This window comes from Hypomesus nipponensis, chromosome 14 (assembly GCF_054491055.1).
Source record: "Hypomesus nipponensis isolate SF chromosome 14, ASM5449105v1, whole genome shotgun sequence".
NCBI lineage: Eukaryota > Metazoa > Chordata > Actinopteri > Osmeriformes > Osmeridae > Hypomesus > Hypomesus nipponensis.
Window position 1 is genome coordinate 11938536 of NC_140374.1, and position 17257 is coordinate 11955792.

Below are 17257 nucleotides of genomic sequence, written 5' to 3' on the forward strand. Positions count from 1 at the left end.
CAGATAGACAGACAGACCGAACCACAGAGATACAGACAGAAAGCAATTGCTATGCAGCCCATGATTTTCTCGCTCGTAGCGTGGACCGCTACACGCGCACCTTCATTGCAGAGCAAGAGGCGCGCAGCGGCAGTAGGAAGCGTAGCGTGTGACTCGGAGGGAAATAGGATTTTTACATTTTTATACGAGAAGGTTTCTTGTCCCCCTTTCCCAAACAGTTTTGAAGCTCATTCAGGATCTATCTAAGAAGTATCAGTATGGCTGCGCTGTCGGGAGGAGAGATGTGCGTCAAATATCTGATGTTCGCGTTTAATTTGATTTTCTGGGTAAGCATTGCTCGTGCAACGTATTACATTAGCAAATCTGTAGGCTAGTGTAATGTATATTATTGTTGGAAGCGATACAAATGTGTGTATGTGTGTGTGCATGCGTCTGCATTCTGCCGTGAAGGACACAAACTAGGCAATCCCAGGTGGGACAGCAGACTGTGACATTTCGGAGGTATTGTTCAACCATTGAACGAGGTTGCGATGCAGCTGTTCGTGGGGCATTGGTGTCGGTTAACAACAAGTAGCCTATTTATATTTAGGCTATAAGTCTGTATTTTAAGATCATTATTTCACATTTCCAGATCATTGAGCGGTCGCGCAGTCTGCATGGAACTAGTGGACTAATCCCCAGTGGCCGAGTGACCCAGTTCCAACGCCTGCCGTAGAGTTTGTTCTCTCAGCCTTTCATTAGTTCAGACCAGGACAGGGGGTTGGGGGAGGAAGGAAGAGGGGGGATTCAAACTGAGTACATTGTTAATAATTTCGGAGGTCTGTTCTGAGTCACGTGACGTAAAGAGGCGCGTTGTTGTGACTAAACGCAGCCGACAGTGTCAGTCGTAATAAATAACCTCCTTGGCGTTCATGGTTGGTGTAGCCTATATTTAATGCCCGCAGGGGAGTGGCTTGCTGGGTGTGTGAACGAGCGTGTTTGAGTGGGTCTCTAATCTGAACACTGAACAGCTATAGATAGATCAGTAATCCAGGAGCAAACAGTCGATTACAGGGCATCCCAGAATCTAGAGGGGGGGTTTGTGTGCGTGCATGAATGTACGTGCGTGTGTGCGGGTGTTTGTGTAAATGTATAGAGCACTGGCCAGTTTCACAGTGATATCAGAGAACAGCAGGTCAAACCATCTTGATAAGATTTACCAGGCTAACCTAATTTCCCTCAAACACACAGGATCTGTAGGCAAACTAAATCACAGTCACACCGATCCACTCAGAACATCTTCAGTTCACCAACCCGCATAGCCATGTTGAGCAGCACCAACTCAACTGGTTCCATCAGGTTTAGATTATTATGATCCGCATGTCCCAACATGAGCCTAGTCGAGCACTAATGGTTGAACTGCTCTAGCACACAAACACACACACACACACACACACACACACACACACACACACACACACACACACACACACACACACACTACATTCAACAACTCACCTAGATGTGTGTTTTGGGTTCTAATTACAGCGCGTTCTACCTGTGGTGAGGTGTGTCAGGTGACTTTATTGAGGCGTGGCATTGTACTCTCTGAGACTTTCCTTTTCTATAGCTATTACCACTTCCTCATTCTCTTCTCTCCGTTTTGCAATAGGAGACATCTGTGTTACTCCGCTAGTTGCCGTTAAATTTCTGTTATCTCACACATCGGTTGCTGATATGGCGCTGGGTGGAGGAATCAAGTGTGTGAAGTATTTAATGATTATCTTCAACATACTCTTCTGGGTAGGTCTGAATGCTTTTTTCTCTCTGTGTGTGTGTGTGGAGAGAGGGAGTGAAAAGGAGAAAGAGAACTAATCTTTTCTGTAAACGGGTAATTTTCTTTCTGTGCTTGGGAAAGACATAGCTGCACTATAGCCCTGCACTCTGTGCTACTATTGAGCAATGTGTGGTCTGGTCTGTTCTGCGACAGTATGTTACCTTAACAATGGAACGTAAACACACAGACTTAGGAGTAGCTTGAATGCATGCGCACACTCACCGACGCATAAACACATACTTTCACACAATCAATCACCCACCCCTCTGTGGTGCTCTAACTTTGGGTTAATGATTTATTGGTCTGCCTAGACAGCTTGTTTAGTATACGTGTGTGTGTGTGTGTGTGCGTGTGTGGGTGAGTTGGTGTGGATATGTGACCATATCAGTGTGAGAATTTGTGTGCGTGTGAGTACGTGTGCCTCTGTGTGTACCCTATTTACCCTTAGTATAGATAGTCCACATATTAAAATTTTAGCTTCCTATATGTTTATTGTATGCACCTTCCTGCCAAAGTAAACTCCTTGTCTGTGCAAACTTTCATGGCGAATAAATCCCATTCTGATTCTGATTGGGTGCGTATGTGTGTGGCTAAGTGAGTGCCAATATTGCAGCATGCATCCGAGGACTGAATCATTGTACGTGGAACAATTATAATATATGTGAATTTACAATGTGGGTGAAAGCTCAGTCATGTTCATCGGAATGTGATGCTGAATAAATGAATCGTAACATGAACAAATGACGAGTGCTTCGCTTCTCTCTCCGCTCGTCCTCATCGAATCCCCCTATCCAGTTTTGAGAGAGAGGACTACGCTCATCACAGGCATGGCCAGTAGATCCTTACATCATCCCCTTCCCCCATTCCCTGTTACAGCCTGAGGTTGTGGGAGTGGCTTGTTGTAATCAGGCCTATTCTCTGACCGGCTCTAATACACTAGATGCTTTTTATTACAATTAACCTCAACGTTGTGACACGTCCAGGGAGTACCTTCCTGTCTCGTCTGCATACTGTATTTCTGCTCTGCGTTTGTCGTTTTGCTGAACATGTGTGGGGGGAAATGGAAGGACTAACTATTTGTATCCGGTCACCCTTATTATGATCTTATGTCATATCATTCATTGTACTTTCAACGCATTTCATGACTGTATTGATTTAGATAGTCAAACTTACATGTATGTTACCTTATAGGGTTAGAAACAATCCATGCCTCAGAGAGACAATGCAACAGACCGTGTTTTTGATCTAGTCATTCTTTTCTGGTTATTACTTCTCTCGACGGACTGACAAATACTACATACATCCCAGAACCTCAATCGAAGCCACGCGGTTTAGTGGAGATCGACCATTTCTTTCCACACGTCCTGTGAGCTGCACCTGCATGGTTCGCTCGTTGAGCTGAAACAGCTCATGGAGCTATGGCAGAACTCAGTAGCTATGCCAGTGCTCAGTACCTGAAGGAGATGTCTTACTTGATTATGAGGTTGAGCCTGCCCGAAGACCCCACTTCCAGTCAGTGCCACTGTTGATGTCTTGACCCAGACCACCCAGCTGATGTCACAGTGTAGCGCCATGACTCCTGTAGACCTGTGCATGCCCCAGGAAAGCCATAAGACCAATAATCATGTGTTTGTGTGTGAATGTGTGTGTTCTTAGATTACAGGTACCGCTGTGCTGGCCATAGGGTTGTGGCTGAGATTTGACCCAAAGACCAAAGGCTTGTTTGAGGGGGCAGACTCTCCCTTTGTCTTCTTCACAGGTACGGCCTGATCTTCACCCCTTGGTGTGTGTATTACAATGTCTTGTTAGAAGCTTAGCTATTAAACATTTAGTGAAGGCTAAATCAACTGACTGGGTGTGTGTGTTCGTGCGTGTGTTTCTAGGGGTGTATATTCTGATTGCAGCTGGAGCGTTGATGATGGTGGTAGGCTTCTTGGGATGCTGTGGGGCTATCCAGGAGTCTCCTTGCATGCTGGGGCTGGTGAGAACATTAAATACACTTCAAATAAAGTCATTCATTTAAGTTATACAGTATATATCTCAATTGGGCCAGGTCTGTCCCTAATCCTTATCGCACCAACCAGGTTCAACAAAGCCCATTCATAAACTGAGAACAAGTTAAACAGCAGTGATGGGGACATTATAAGTTACTGAAATGTGTCAAGGCTGGAGGAGCCTGCATTCCTCACACACCAACAAGTAATTCTGAACCCAGCCACAAACCAGTGATCTGAGCCCACAGATGTGTATACGCATCTGCAGTGGGAGTCTGTTTTATCTGTGACTGAATGACTCAAGGCTAGAAATGAGTGTCTCTCATCTCTCATCCCATCCCCTCTGGCTGCCTGTCATTATGTCTCACTCTCTTTCTCTCTCTCTAACTCTCTCTCTCTCTCTTTTTCTGTCTCTCATTGTCTCTCTCCTTTTGTCTGTTTCTCCTGCCTCCCGCCCTCTCTAATCCTCTCGTCCTCAATCTCTCTGGGAAGCGGGCCCTTTGAAAATGGGGTTAGCTGTGTTTAAATGAACATCAAATGATCTCTTTCTCTCTCACACACACACACACACACACACACACACACACACACACACACACACTCACACTCACACACTCACAACCCCCGGTTAATATGCTGTACCTCCCTTCTACAGTTCTTCGGCTTCCTGCTCATCATCTTTGCCATTGAAGTCGCTGCTGGAATCTGGGGCTTCTCAAACCAAAGCAAGGTCCCAAAACTACCAATACTCTCAAATCGTGTCGTGTCACACGTCCCCTTCTGTAGGCCACGTCACATCACAATCCCTTCCATCCCCTTTGTTCTCGTGTAGGTGGTTGATGACATCACTCAGTTCTACATGGACACATACAGAAATTACGAGAAATCAGGAGAGAACACCCTGAAGGAGACCCTGCGACTGATTCAGACTGGGGTGAGTCGAGGGATTCACACTCAGATGGGTCTATGTTGGAAAAATTGAAGATGTAACATATTTATCCTGTATAAGAATGATTCTGTGTTCAGTATTACTTGGGTGCAAAGAAAGGCCTAACCCCAAATCTGAGCTGTGAGTAAACATTCAAGACCCTTATCTTGGGGCTGATGACTAGAAGATGTTGGGGGTTTGTTGGTTTTAATGAGATGCTGTGTGACAAGGACCAAGGTGGAGACGCAAGGTCTGGAGACCATCTGCTTGACACCTTTTGTGAAGGAGATTTTACGACATCAGGAGATCCTGTTGTTGTTGTGTTTCAATCAGGGTTGATTTCGTAAACCCGCAGGCACTCTTAACACGCAGGCACACATGCCCGCGCCAGGTCTATGCAAGGGAGCCAATGAAGAACAGCCGTGGAACATTTGCATGCCTTTGTCTTAACCAATGACTGTAAAGAGCGGTTCTGCTTAAATAGCTAGCTAGCGCAACATTCTAGCAGACAAACTTTGTAGCACAATGGCGTGTGATGTTTTTGTCTCCTTGTGGGCCGGCCGCAAGCACTAAACTTTCTTAAACTTGCTCACCGACTGACTGTGCAATGCTTGATAGATTAATATTTCTGAGAGTCTACCTGCAAACGAAGCTTAAGGCTGTAGAAACTCTCATTGTACAGTCACGATGGTAACCCTGGGAAACCCATGTGTTAGAGAAACATACTACTCTTAAATTGACGCAGGGGCAACTGTTGGTTTACTATTTTGATAACCGATATATCAAACGATAACTTCTGTGATGGTCATCAAAGCAATTTAGGGTGAACTATAGTATGTAGTAGGATTTTGGTATCAAGTCAATAAGTGCATGGTGAGGTAAATTTGAGAACAGAAGTATGAGAATGTGTGTGTGTGTGTGTGTGTGTTTCAGTTGAACTGCTGCGGTCCAACCGGCACTATTGGGGACTTTGCGAAGGACACCTGTCCCCCAAGAGATGGCCTGGAGCAACTGATCACCAAGGTATGGAACGACCCTCCCACACCATCTCCTCACATTGTCACCACATGGAAATAATCCCTTCAGTCGTCAGCGTAGGTTCTTTAGACTTGACTTACACATCGAACTGGACATCTGGCTTTTCTCTACGGGTCCAGACCCAGTCTGTATCTCTGCTGACCCATAATACCTCACCCATCCCCACCCCATCTTCCATCCTTACCCCCTGTCTACCATCCATCCATCCTCCTATGCTATCTAGTGTAACATCCACTGCAGACAGGCTCTGCTTTATCAGCTCTGCAGCCACACAACAGGTTACTATGGCAACACTGCATTATTAAAGCCAGCGAAAGCTCACGGCAGTTTCCCTGTGTGTCCGTATGAATGTGCATTGAGTGGATTTGTTGTTAAGTGCTTGGCACGAACGGCGTGCCTGTGGAATTTGTTAACTTATTAAGTTACCGCATTGAACCACGTGTGTGTCTTTCAGAGCTGCCCTGATGCAATTGATGAAGTGTTTGACTCCAAGCTACACATCATCGGAGGAGTGGGTATCACCATCGGGGTTGTCATGGTGAGCTTTTAACAGTCAACAAGGAATCATGTCCAAGGCACACACTAGCAGGCAGGTAGAGCAACAGCCACATTCACACTCCCCCATCTGTCTCTTCCTCTCTCTCCTCCCTCCCTCCCCACTCTCTCTCTTCGTCTCTCTCCCTCCCCACTCTCTCTCTTCGACTCTCTCTCTCCCCTCTCTTCCTCTCTTTGTCTCTCTCTCCTCCCTTCCCGCTCTCCTCCAGGTGTTTGGGATGATCTTCAGCATGCTGCTGTGCTGTGCCATCAGGAAGTCTCGGGAGGTGGTTTGATGACCACCCTACCGCCGCACACACCTCCCACTCTTTATGTTGCATGATGTCATTGCTAGGGTCACGACTCTCCCCAGCCAATGGAGACTTTGCTTGTTCTGGAGGGTGGAGCCGTGCCGATAACCTGATCTTTGTTACTATGCTCCGGCCAACGGTGAAAGAGGTGAGCATGATTGACAGATCAGGTGATCTCCACTGCCACAAGGACCGCCCTCCTGATCAAGCAGGATGGTGTTGATTGGCCCGGAGAGAGTCTGAATGGCACCTGTCACCTCCTCTTCGCAGGAGATTAGGTCACGATCATCCAATCTGTATGAATAAATAGCATTGATGTTGTATGATTAACACAAACTGTCCAAAACTATAATTGTCCAACGATGATGTGAGTGTATTCGAGTATTTACACCAATTAACAGTACATCTCTACTGAGATTCAGATTAGACAGGAGAATCTTGGCTAAGGTCAGAACACACTTCACTTGGCCAGTGAAATTCCTTAACCAAAACCAATGGAAACAAAGCACGGTGACTAAAAGCCAATACGATGTCAGGATGTGAACAGTGGTGAACCGTGGTGTGTGGTAGAGGAGTAGCCTGGTCGCTCCAGCATTTCCACCTTTTTTCCTTTTCTACCTCTTAATTCCTACTTCTCTCTTCTCTTTCTCCTACTGCCGTTGTAAAAAAAAATGCCTTGAAGCCTCTGACTCCTTTTGTATAACTTTTTTTGTTTTTTTTTTTGTTAAAGATTTCTAAATAACGAGTTGTAGGTTGTTGATGGTGCATTTGGTTTGTTCTTGAAGCTGAAAGATGTCCACTTTTATAATGTCCCGTTCATCTCACAGTTTGGGTCAATTTGTTTGTTGCACAGAAACAGGGTTGTAATGAACGTTGTAACAGCCAAATAAATTGTAATCTCCAAACCTCTCATTGTGGTTGTGTTGAGTTGGCAGTGTGAGGGTTGTGAGTGTGCGTGCATGAGAATAAAAATGTCCTGGGCCTGGAAAGGACTCTAAACAACCTTTCACTGACTTTCCTTTCACTCGCTGGAAAATAACAACCTGACCTCTCTTAAGTGCCTCTCTTTTACCCTGCTCTCTCTCTCTCTCACACACACACACACATTCTCTTGCTTTGAGTCACTATGTCTTAAAAGATTTCTTTTGAACAGTATGACTCACATGAAGACCAAAGGTAAGGATTGTTGTCTCCAGACATTTCCCTTTAGGAATAGACCCATATCACATCCAAGGGAACAAACTCTGTGCGTGTTGAACGCAAATAACTCACCTTTCATGTTCAGAGTTGTTTACGTGAGGAGTTTTGTGATTGGCTGGGCCTTGTGGCCATTTGAGTTGAGAGCAGGAAGTTTGCTGTGATTGGAGTGCAGACAGCTGGGTGTTACCCTCCCTGCCACCCCCTTCTCTTGACCCGATAACAATGATTACAACAGTGTGGGTCCAAAAGTGTGAGGATGTGTGTGAGTGGATTTGGGTTGTGTGTAACAACCATGGTGTGTGTTATTGAAACTGGGCAGGAGGTCAGTGATAAGACAGAGGAATGCTGATAACATTAGAGCTATGATGAGAAGTCCAACACAAGCAGCCAACAAAAACAAACCCTCCCTCACTACACATATCCTGCATGGTTTCCTTTATACATTGTATCCTTGACACAAATATCATGGGACCTCAAACATGAACCGTTATCACATCATAAGACATTAAAACACTCTGCAATCAGATGCTTATCACCAGAAATATGGATTGAATACAAACTTAAATTGGTAGAAGAACACACACAAAGTTAGTCGCTAATAAAGGCGACTGTCGGGGACAGCGTATCTTTATTCAGACTCAGTTCTCTTCCTCCGAATCCTGCTGGGGTGTGTTTGAATGTCTGTGTGACTGTGTGTGTGTGTGGAGTATGGCGTCCGTGCGGAGCAGGATCCTCACACACTGCAGCACGGCCAGTATCAGACGGTATTTACAGGCCACTGACTCCAGACCACAACCAAACACAGAACCAGAACCAGTCTCTCTTGACCCTAACTCCGTCTTGACCGTTGTAGAACCATCCATGGCGCGCCCGCCATCGTGTAAGCACCTCAGAGCCTGCGCCTGTGCCTGGAGGTAGCAATGAGGGCTGTGAGAGTAGATCTGTCTGGGCACGCTCAGAAGAGCCTCCGCCAGTATCCTGCTATGGGCATGGCTACCTGTGTTTGTGTGTGTAGGCGTGTGGGAATCTGAGAGAGTGCGTGGCTGGGTGTGTGCATTTAAGAGAGTGTGGGTGTGGGTGTCTGAGAGAGTGTGTGACTGGGGGTGTGCAAGGAGGAGAGCGTGTGACTGGGTGTGCAGGAGTGCGCGATGTAACAGCCACTCAAAGGTCCCTCCTACGGCGATGACCTGGCCAGAAACCAACACACCCTCCCTGGGTGGCTCCCTGAGAATGTGTGTGTTTTTGTTTGCATTCCTGGTGTGCTGTGTGTCTAGGGTTCTCCCCCTATCACTGGTGCCTGTCCCGCGTATGGGCTCCAAGGTTGTCAGTAGCATGCGGAAAGCATCTCGCAGTGCACACACACACTGGTCGGTCTGCCCCTCTTCTGCACCACACACAACCAGACTGGGGGGCTGGATATGACCCTCATCTGTGGACCTGGGATATCCCACATGGACAAACCTGGGGAGGAGAAGCAAAAGTCCATGATGACGCGGAACGTACAGAAAAGTCCTGTCCATCTTGGTACGTGCGTGTTGCAGTGTGTGTGTGTGTGTGTGTGTGTTACAACGTGTTGGTATGCGTGTGTGCTGCAGTGTGTGTTTGCGTGTGGCTGTCGTACCTGTGAGCTCCCAGCAAGATCGGTTGGCAGAAGGTCAGCGCTGCAACGTTCTGCCGGCCAATCAGACTCCAGTCGGACACAGGCTCCGCCCCACTGAGCCGAGCGGAGAGAGAAAGCTCGTCCTCAGGTACACATTCTACTACAGACATCCCAGCTCGCCGGGCTAAAGCCAGGGTCGCATCTGACTGTTTCACCGAGGAGAGGAGCAGAGTGACGCCTAAACTCTGCAGGCCCCCAAACACACACCCTAACCTCTTCTGCGCCCAGGCAAAGACTCCGCCCACTCCTGTTCCCCCTCCACCCATCCTGTCTAACTCCAGCACAGTTCCTCCATTCAGGATCTCCGGCTCCAGAGGCTCGGTCACCATCAGCGCTTTGATTGGCCGCTGGTCGCCAGGTGGGTGGGGCGTGGAGAAGTCTCTGTGTATCACCTGCCCCTCGATAACACGCGAGGAACCGATGGGAAAGCCCGATATTGCCGTGTGCAGTGCAGGGAAGTGTGCCTCAATAAACCTGAGTGACGTGACAAGGAGGTTGTCGTGACAAGCGCACTGAGACAGCATCTCAGAGGTTAACCGCTGGACGATTTCACAGTGGCCTCGTCCGAGACGGGTGTGAAGGAATCCTCCCACCAGGCTCTGCAGAGTGTTTGTGTCTGCAGCGTCTTTCCTCTCAGAGAGGGCCGAGCAATACGGGCTCACCCGTACGTCAATGACGTCAGGCAGCTCGTCCAGCCCAAACGCCAGCAGCTCCTCTGCCAGTCGCTTGGCGGCTGCGCCAGCCCCCGGCCCTTGGGAGGCGTGCGTGTGTATCTTCTGGAGCAGGGCCTTAAGCAGCAGGATGAAGGTCTTTGAACCGTCTCCTGTAGCAGCACTGTGCTTCCACGCACACTCCACCACCGTCCTGAAGCACAAACAGCCACACACGCAGGTCGAATTGATTTGTAATGCTGCAGTCAAATAATTGGTGTTGATGTATGAAGCCAGATGTTCAGCGTGCCGATCGGTGCGTGTGCGCGAGCGCTAGTCGGTACCTGGCTAGCGGGTGCTCCAACCGTAGAGCCGTGAGGATGCGTGTTCCATGGCGTGTCAGCATCACCTGTCCGCTGTCGCGTGTGAACAGAAGCTGTCCTCCGTCTGGCCCGAAGCTGCGGAGGACCACTGCCTCCAGGACCGACACGGTCTGCAGCACATGCCGCAGATGGAGACTTTCTGCCGGTAGCATTTCCAGCACCAGCAGAGGCCAGCAGAGACCACAGAGTCTACACAGACGCAGACATGTTAGCTATAAAGGCAGATGGTTTATCCATCGCACAGTGGTTCACAGTGTAACTCAAGACGAAGCTAGGTATGGTGAATGGCTAATGAGTAGCAAATGTATCTCACAGATAACTACTAGTAGTTTGCATATCATAACTATGCATATCATTTAATCAGCTTAAGTTTAGCTTTTTATATCGTTTTTAAGTTCCATCGTGTCAATTTTAAGTAGCTGATTGGCTACTGTAACTTGCAAATACAGAACGAGCCTATGAACTCTAAACTAATAATAGCTAGCTACGGCTAGGTTACTTTATTTAACATGCTTCAGTAAAGTACAGTACTGTAGTCTGACGACCTAATAGCCATCTAGGATAACTCAACTAGGGACGCGTTGCAGTCTACTCTAAAGGTGACATTTTATTTTGAATGATGAGGGCGATCTTTATAGCAAAAATTAGAAGTGACACAGAAATATATTGTTCTGTCACTTGCAATACCCTTGTTGTTACATTCATAAACTCACCTGTTGTTCACGTAAAAAACTCCACCACTCTGTATCCTAGAAACGAGCGTCCCTCTCTTCTTCGTATGGAGAGGTGCTGGTCACAACATGTATGTTGCATTATCGCCCTCTAGTGTGCAGGAGTGATACCTGTCTTATCAAGGGAGATAATAATAGGACCCACCACAACTCCATGATCACAGTCTTGTGTGTATTTGTGTATGCGTCTTTGCGTGTATGGGGTGTGGTCTTTGGACTGCTCTCTCTCTCTCTTTCTCTCTTCTCTCTTTCTCTCTGCCCATCACTGTATCTATCTGTGTCTGCCTGTTCACTATCTCTCTGGTCAAGGTGAAATAGAGGGGGGTTGGGTGGGGTCGGAACATGATCCCTGTGTTGCTGCGGAAACCACATCCGAAAGTTCTAATTTTGGCAACAGCATCTATATGAGACATGTCTGCAGTCACACATACACACACACACACACACACACACACACACACACACACACAGAGAGAGAGAGAGAGAAACAGAGAGTCCTGTCTGAATGTAAATGCTTTACCCTGCTGAAGTCTCACTATGCTAACGAGCCCATAAAAAGCGATGTCACCAAACTCATGAATATTCATCTTTGTCCCAAAGAGGGTGACCTATAGGAATGAGGTAGAGGTCACAAGAGGTGGGTGGGGCATTGAGGAATGGAGCTCAACCATCCCTGGAGACCTGTAAGTGGACAGATAAAGGCGTACAACCACATCAGGACGCACACACACAAATCAAGCACACTCACACGCATACTCAACAAAGAGGGCGCACAAACAACAAACTATTAGGTGCCTATGTTACGATGCTACCCCAATCATCCTCTCTCTGTCTGTTTCACACCCCTTTCCCCCTCCCTCTCTCTGTGTCGAGCTCCCACACCTGTGCTCCTTGTCTTCATGTCCGTGCCGAACGCGGGACGCAAACAAAGGACGGGAGAGACTGCCACGCCTCCTTCCTTCGTCCTCCTTCCTCCTCTCCTGCCCTCTCCACTTCTGTCATCTCTCCTCCTCCCCTCCCCTCCCCCACCCCTTCCTCCTTCCCTCCAGCCTGAAGAGCACCTGGGAGGCATCCTTCTCTCCTGCCCTACAGCCCTGAAAGCCAGCACTGAGACCAGGGACACACAAACACAGGTATGTCTCTTTCTCTCTATTCTACCTCCATCTCTTTAGCTGCCCTCTGTCTTCATTGTCTTTCTAAACTGGATCCCTGTCTAGGGTGTGTGGTCTGTTTGGAGCATGGTGTGGGTAGGGGATAGTCATTATTAGTGAGTCAGTGAATATTGGCTTTTAATTTTGTTTTAGGGAGATTTGTCAGGAATTGTGCTCATTATCCTACCAGTTATCTTACCAACATTGTCTACATTAATATAGAGTTTAGCTGACAAAGACTACGTCATTTTGCTTTGAAAACCTTGTAATATTTCACAGAGATGTATGTATAGTGACATTAAAACATCCCAATTTCGACATACCCGACAGAAATGAACAGAACAGGGAAACTTTTTGACACTCTGCTCTGTTGAAATGTTTTGTAACAAATAAACAACACAGAGCTACATGATGATATGGTAGGATCGGTGGCTATTCAATCAATGTGGGCAGTATGTGTGCGTTGGTGTGTATGTTTGTGTGCATGTGTATGTGTGTATGCTTGTGCGTGTACGTATGTGTGTGTTTGTGCATGTGTGTATGGGCATGCATGTGTGCGTACGCACCAACCTGCAGATGAAGTATCAGCATCATCGCTGGGGTGAGGTTCATTGTGACATACTGTGTCTGAAAGGGCTTAGACACATTCAAATCATGACTCTCCCTTGGCTACCCCCCGATGCCTCCGTTCTGCTGTCCACGGAACATGACCTCTGAGGGAACACGGAACATCAGAATGCTGGAAAGCAGACCAAGACATGATGCCCTCTCCGTCCTCACCCCCCCCCCCCATCCCCCACCCCCCACCCCCCTCCTCTGTCAGCAGGTTGAGGGGAGGGAGCAGGGTTGTGTATCCTGTGTTCAGGCAATAGTGCCAGAGCAGCAGAAACAGGGGAGGCCATCTGATACCATCCGTCATATACCATCTTTAGCCACATCATATGTACTATATCAGATGCATTGGGATCATTAGCATCCCTGGAAACTGTGTGTTTCCCTTGGCCCAAGTGTATGTATTTTGATGTGTGTGTGTGTGTGTTTGAGAGTGTATGTTTGTAGGTTTGAAGAAGCACTAGTGATCCAGTAGTACAGTCCTTACCCCACGATTATCTACTATCCAACGTCACATCCATACAGGGTAAGGGATGACAGGCAATCGTCGTGCAGCTCCGGCTGTGCCCAGCCCCTTCACGACACCCATACTGCCCACCAATGGCACCGCAACCCCGGAATCTGGGAGGGGCCAGCCAGGAGGACAGGACCACAGGAAGTTCATGAGTGAGATACAACACCTCCACTGTGAGTACAGGGCACCAGCAATCAGAATAGACCCATGAATGGGGTTAGATCGTTTTGGTGAGTGAATGAATGGATGAATGGATGGATGGATGGATGGATAGATGGATAGATGGATAGATGGATAGATGGATAGATGGATGGATGGATGATATAAGATGACAAAGCAACGGAAGATATGTGATTCTCCTAGATTCAGTCAAGTAGAACCATACACTGTATTCAATCTTGTGTGTGCTGGCAGTGCCATCGTGGGCTGTGGCTGCTCTCTGTCTGGTGAGCGTGTGTGTGGTGCTGTCATGCTGCGTGTGTGTGTGGAGGAAGTGCTTGAAGAAGAAAGACAAGGACAAGGAGAAGAAGGGAAGAGAGAAGGGCAAGAGTGGCATTGACATGGACACTGAAATGGAGGGAGGCCAGACTGAGGTAGTACCCGCTCAATCTCACACGCGCACACACACACAAACTCCCTGCAGATGCGTTGCCCTTGCAATGTATCAAAGTCCCGACACATGGGTCGTACGGGATGGGTGAAGCTGTCAGTGTGTGTTAAGAGTAATGGACCTTGTTCATGCTCTCCTATACTGTAGGTTTCTAGGGCTCGTTCAAACCAAAAAAGACTCGTAAACAAAACATGCTGGTCACCTTCAAACGAGATCAGATAAATGACCAGAGCCTGTGACAACTGTGAACACGTAACAAGACTGTGGGTAGTGGGTGTGTCTCATGAGTCGTGATGTATCCGTTTGGAGCTAAATGTGTGTATGTGTGTGTGTGTGTGCCCGCCTGTTTTAGCCTATGAAGGAGGAGGGCGACAGAGAGACAGGATTAACTAAGAGTGCTAAAGAAGAAGTGCCCAAGGAGGAGGAAAAGCTGGGGAAGTTGGAATTCTCACTGGATTACAACTTCACAGAGAACACGGTAACACACACACACACACACACACACACACACACAGACACACACATACACACACACAAATACAGTACTGTACACAAGAAGTTGAGTCAAATCGACGACGGCAGCGGATGTAAGTTGTTCTCTTTTCCTTGGTCTCGCTCCGTCTCTCTCCCTCTTTCTCTTCTCCTCCGTCTCTCTCCCTCTCCTTCTTCTCCCTCTCTCTACCTCTCCTCCCTCTCTCTACCTCTACTCCCTCTCCTTCTCCCTCTCTCTCCCTCTCCTCCTTCTCCCTCTCTCTACCTCTCTTCCCTCTCTCTACCTCTACTCCCTCTCCTCCCTCTCTCTCCCTCTCCTCCTTCTCCCTCTCTCTACCTCTCCTCCCTCTCTCTACCTCTCCTCCCTCTCCTCCCTCTCTCTACATCTCCTGCTTCTCCTCCCTCTCTCTAATTAGTTGGCAGTAGGGATTCTGCAGGCGTGTGACCTCCCAGCCATGGACATGGGAGGCAGCTCTGACCCCTATGTTAAACTGTGTCTGCTACCAGACAGGAAGAGGAAGTTTGAGACCAAAGTCCACAGGAAGACCCTCAACCCCACCTTCAACGAGAACTTCACATTTAAGGTTATTATCCCTTTCCTGACCCTTGACCCGGAAACCTAATCTTTAAAAGGCAGTATTCCTAGATGCAGTAATGACATTTCCGTATGTTGATGTGTGTGTGTCCCTATTGTGTAGGTACCCTACTCCGAGCTAGGTGGCAGGACTCTGGTGATGACCGTGTATGACTTTGACCGTTTCTCCAAACATGACGCGATTGGTGCGGTGAGGGTACCAATGAGCAGTGTGGACTTCAGCCACATGACCCAAGAATGGAGAGACGTGCAGAAAGCTGAGAAGGAGGAGGTGAGAGTGGGTGTCAATCAAACGGTGAACACACGCAGGGAAGGTGGTCACGTGACAAGATCAGCAAACCAAACACTGGTCATGGTCATGGTCTCTCACTTTCTCTCTCACACTCTCTCTCTCTAACATGTTCTCTCTCTCTCTCTCTCTCTCTCTCTCTCTCTCTCTCTCTCTCTCTCTCTCTCTCTCTCTCTCTTTCTCCCTCTCTCAGAGTGAGCGTTTAGGTGACATCTGCCTGTCTTTAAGGTATGTTCCTACAGCAGGCAAGCTGACCGTCGTCGTGCTGGAGGCTAAAAACCTGAAGAAGATGGATGTGGGCGGGCTGTCTGGTGAGCCATGGAACATGTCCACTGTTCATTGCTTTTAAACTTATAGAATGTACCAGTAATAAGCACCTCCAGAATTAGCTGGGCTGGGCTGGGCTGGGCTGGGCTGGGCTGGATGGAACAGGGCTGTGCTAGGCTGGGTCGGGCAGAGCATAGCTGCGCTGGGCTGGGCTGGGCTGGGCTGGGCTGGGCTAGATAGAGCAGGGCTGTGCTAGGCTGGGCTGGGCTGGGTTCTTCCAGGTTGAGCCGTGGTAAGGCATTCTGATGTGTGTGTGTGTGTGTTCTGTTTCAGATCCATACGTGAAGATCCACCTGCTGCAGAATGGGAAGAGACTGAAGAAGAAGAAAACAAGCACCAAGAAGAACACTTTGAACCCTTATTACAACGAGTCCTTCAGCTTTGAGGTGACATTAGAACAGATGCCGGTAAGAACACACACACACACACAGCATCATGTGGTTCATGTTTGTAGTCGTGTATGACAACAGGCATGTTTTTGTGTGTTTCTAGAAAGTACAAGTAGCAGTGACGGTGTTGGACTATGATAAGATTGGGAAGAACGACGCCATAGGGAAGGTTTTTCTGGGGAGTACCAGCACTGGGACTGAGCTACGACATTGGTCGGACATGCTGGACAACCCCCGGAGGCCTATTGCCCAATGGCATGTCTTGAAATCTGAGGATGAAGTCAATGCTGAACTGTCCAACAAGAAATAACCCTCTAACTCTACACCTGCACCCCATTAAGGAATCCATAAATCCCAAACTGCCCAAAATGATTCCATGACTTTTGCTCTTCTGTCTTCCACTCCCCCCTTATAACATGCCCATGTGCTCTGATGGGCCCACAGACACACACACACACACACACACACACATTGGTGAAACTGATATGTAAAGTATAAATGTGTATGTCATGCTAATAAACAATAATCAATTTTTCCCCCTGTGGAGGTTGGTTATCTTACAAAACTGTTGTCCTTGGTCGTTGATGGAGCTTGTGTCCAGATTGAAGTTAACATCACTGACCAGCAGAGAGAGACATATCACACCATGATCAACAGCCCCAGATATCCTTTTCAAATCCCCTGGTCAATTTCAACTGGTCAATCTAGTTAAGTAGACACACCAGTCCATCTGGTGAAGGGATAACATATATAGTTGCTTTGGAACGGTTAGTTACTAATGACAAGGATAATATACTTTTCACTTATTTTTTTACTTTGACTTTTGCATTTTTTTGTTTTTTCAATAAACTACTACAAATTTTGGTCGAGCAGACCAAAAACAGTCTGGATACAGCGCACGCACTTTAATGCCATTTTTTCAAATCTGATAGAAACTGTCGTAAGCTTCACCGGAACCCACCTGTTTGCAGGTGAACTGCACTCGTCATCCACCCAAGAGGCTATTGCGACCACATAGTCTACCTGTGAGCGC

General features: G+C 47.7%; 3 protein-coding genes across 4 annotated transcripts; 2 read left to right on the top strand and 1 right to left on the bottom strand.

Annotated features, from left to right (window-relative positions):
- Positions 1–44: 44 nt before the first annotated feature.
- On the top strand, positions 45–7623 carry cd9a (CD9 molecule a). 2 transcript variants are annotated; one of them, XM_084672976.1, is made up of 8 exons: positions 45–326; positions 3473–3575; positions 3700–3797; positions 4466–4540; positions 4643–4744; positions 5672–5761; positions 6231–6314; positions 6541–7623. In XM_084672976.1, exons 1-8 carry the CDS (start codon positions 258–260, stop codon positions 6604–6606), a joined length of 687 nt encoding a protein of 228 aa, XP_084529102.1. In that variant the 5' UTR covers positions 45–257; the 3' UTR covers positions 6607–7623. The 2 variants fall into 2 exon arrangements, with proteins under 2 accessions (XP_084529102.1, XP_084529103.1); XM_084672977.1 differs by lacking the exon at positions 45–326 and adding an exon at positions 1612–1782.
- A 786-nt stretch (positions 7624–8409) lies between these two features.
- Positions 8410–11547, bottom strand: bbs10 (Bardet-Biedl syndrome 10). Its single transcript, XM_084672382.1, has 4 exons — positions 11228–11547; positions 10476–10703; positions 9443–10345; positions 8410–9282 (listed from the first exon to the last, which is right to left on the bottom strand). Exons 2-4 carry the CDS (start codon positions 10664–10666, stop codon positions 8460–8462), a joined length of 1917 nt encoding a protein of 638 aa, XP_084528508.1. The 5' UTR covers positions 10667–10703; positions 11228–11547; the 3' UTR covers positions 8410–8459.
- A 725-nt stretch (positions 11548–12272) lies between these two features.
- syt1b (synaptotagmin Ib) lies at positions 12273–16732 on the top strand. The gene is made up of 9 exons (XM_084672089.1): positions 12273–12378; positions 13534–13695; positions 13937–14115; positions 14485–14610; positions 15041–15208; positions 15323–15490; positions 15702–15819; positions 16109–16242; positions 16328–16732. Exons 2-9 carry the CDS (start codon positions 13542–13544, stop codon positions 16532–16534), a joined length of 1254 nt encoding a protein of 417 aa, XP_084528215.1. The 5' UTR covers positions 12273–12378; positions 13534–13541; the 3' UTR covers positions 16535–16732.
- Positions 16733–17257: the final 525 nt, after the last annotated feature.

Coding starts and splice junctions, on each gene's coding strand:
- cd9a (XM_084672976.1), top strand. CDS start 258: ATGGCTGCGCTGTCGGGAGGAGAGATGTGCGTCAAATATCTGATGTTC. Junction 4,541..4,642: donor GCTTCTCAAACCAAAGCAAG/GTCCCAAAACTA, acceptor GTTCTCGTGTAG/GTGGTTGATGACATCACTCA. Junction 6,315..6,540: donor TCACCATCGGGGTTGTCATG/GTGAGCTTTTAA, acceptor GCTCTCCTCCAG/GTGTTTGGGATGATCTTCAG.
- bbs10 (XM_084672382.1), bottom strand. CDS start 10,666: ATGCTACCGGCAGAAAGTCTCCATCTGCGGCATGTGCTGCAGACCGTG. Junction 10,346..10,475: donor TTGGAGCACCCGCTAGCCAG/GTACCGACTAGC, acceptor TTTGTGCTTCAG/GACGGTGGTGGAGTGTGCGT. Junction 9,283..9,442: donor ATCTTGCTGGGAGCTCACAG/GTACGACAGCCA, acceptor TCTCCTCCCCAG/GTTTGTCCATGTGGGATATC.
- syt1b (XM_084672089.1), top strand. CDS start 13,542: ATGACAGGCAATCGTCGTGCAGCTCCGGCTGTGCCCAGCCCCTTCACG. Junction 15,820..16,108: donor GGATGTGGGCGGGCTGTCTG/GTGAGCCATGGA, acceptor GTTCTGTTTCAG/ATCCATACGTGAAGATCCAC. Junction 16,243..16,327: donor TGACATTAGAACAGATGCCG/GTAAGAACACAC, acceptor GTGTGTTTCTAG/AAAGTACAAGTAGCAGTGAC.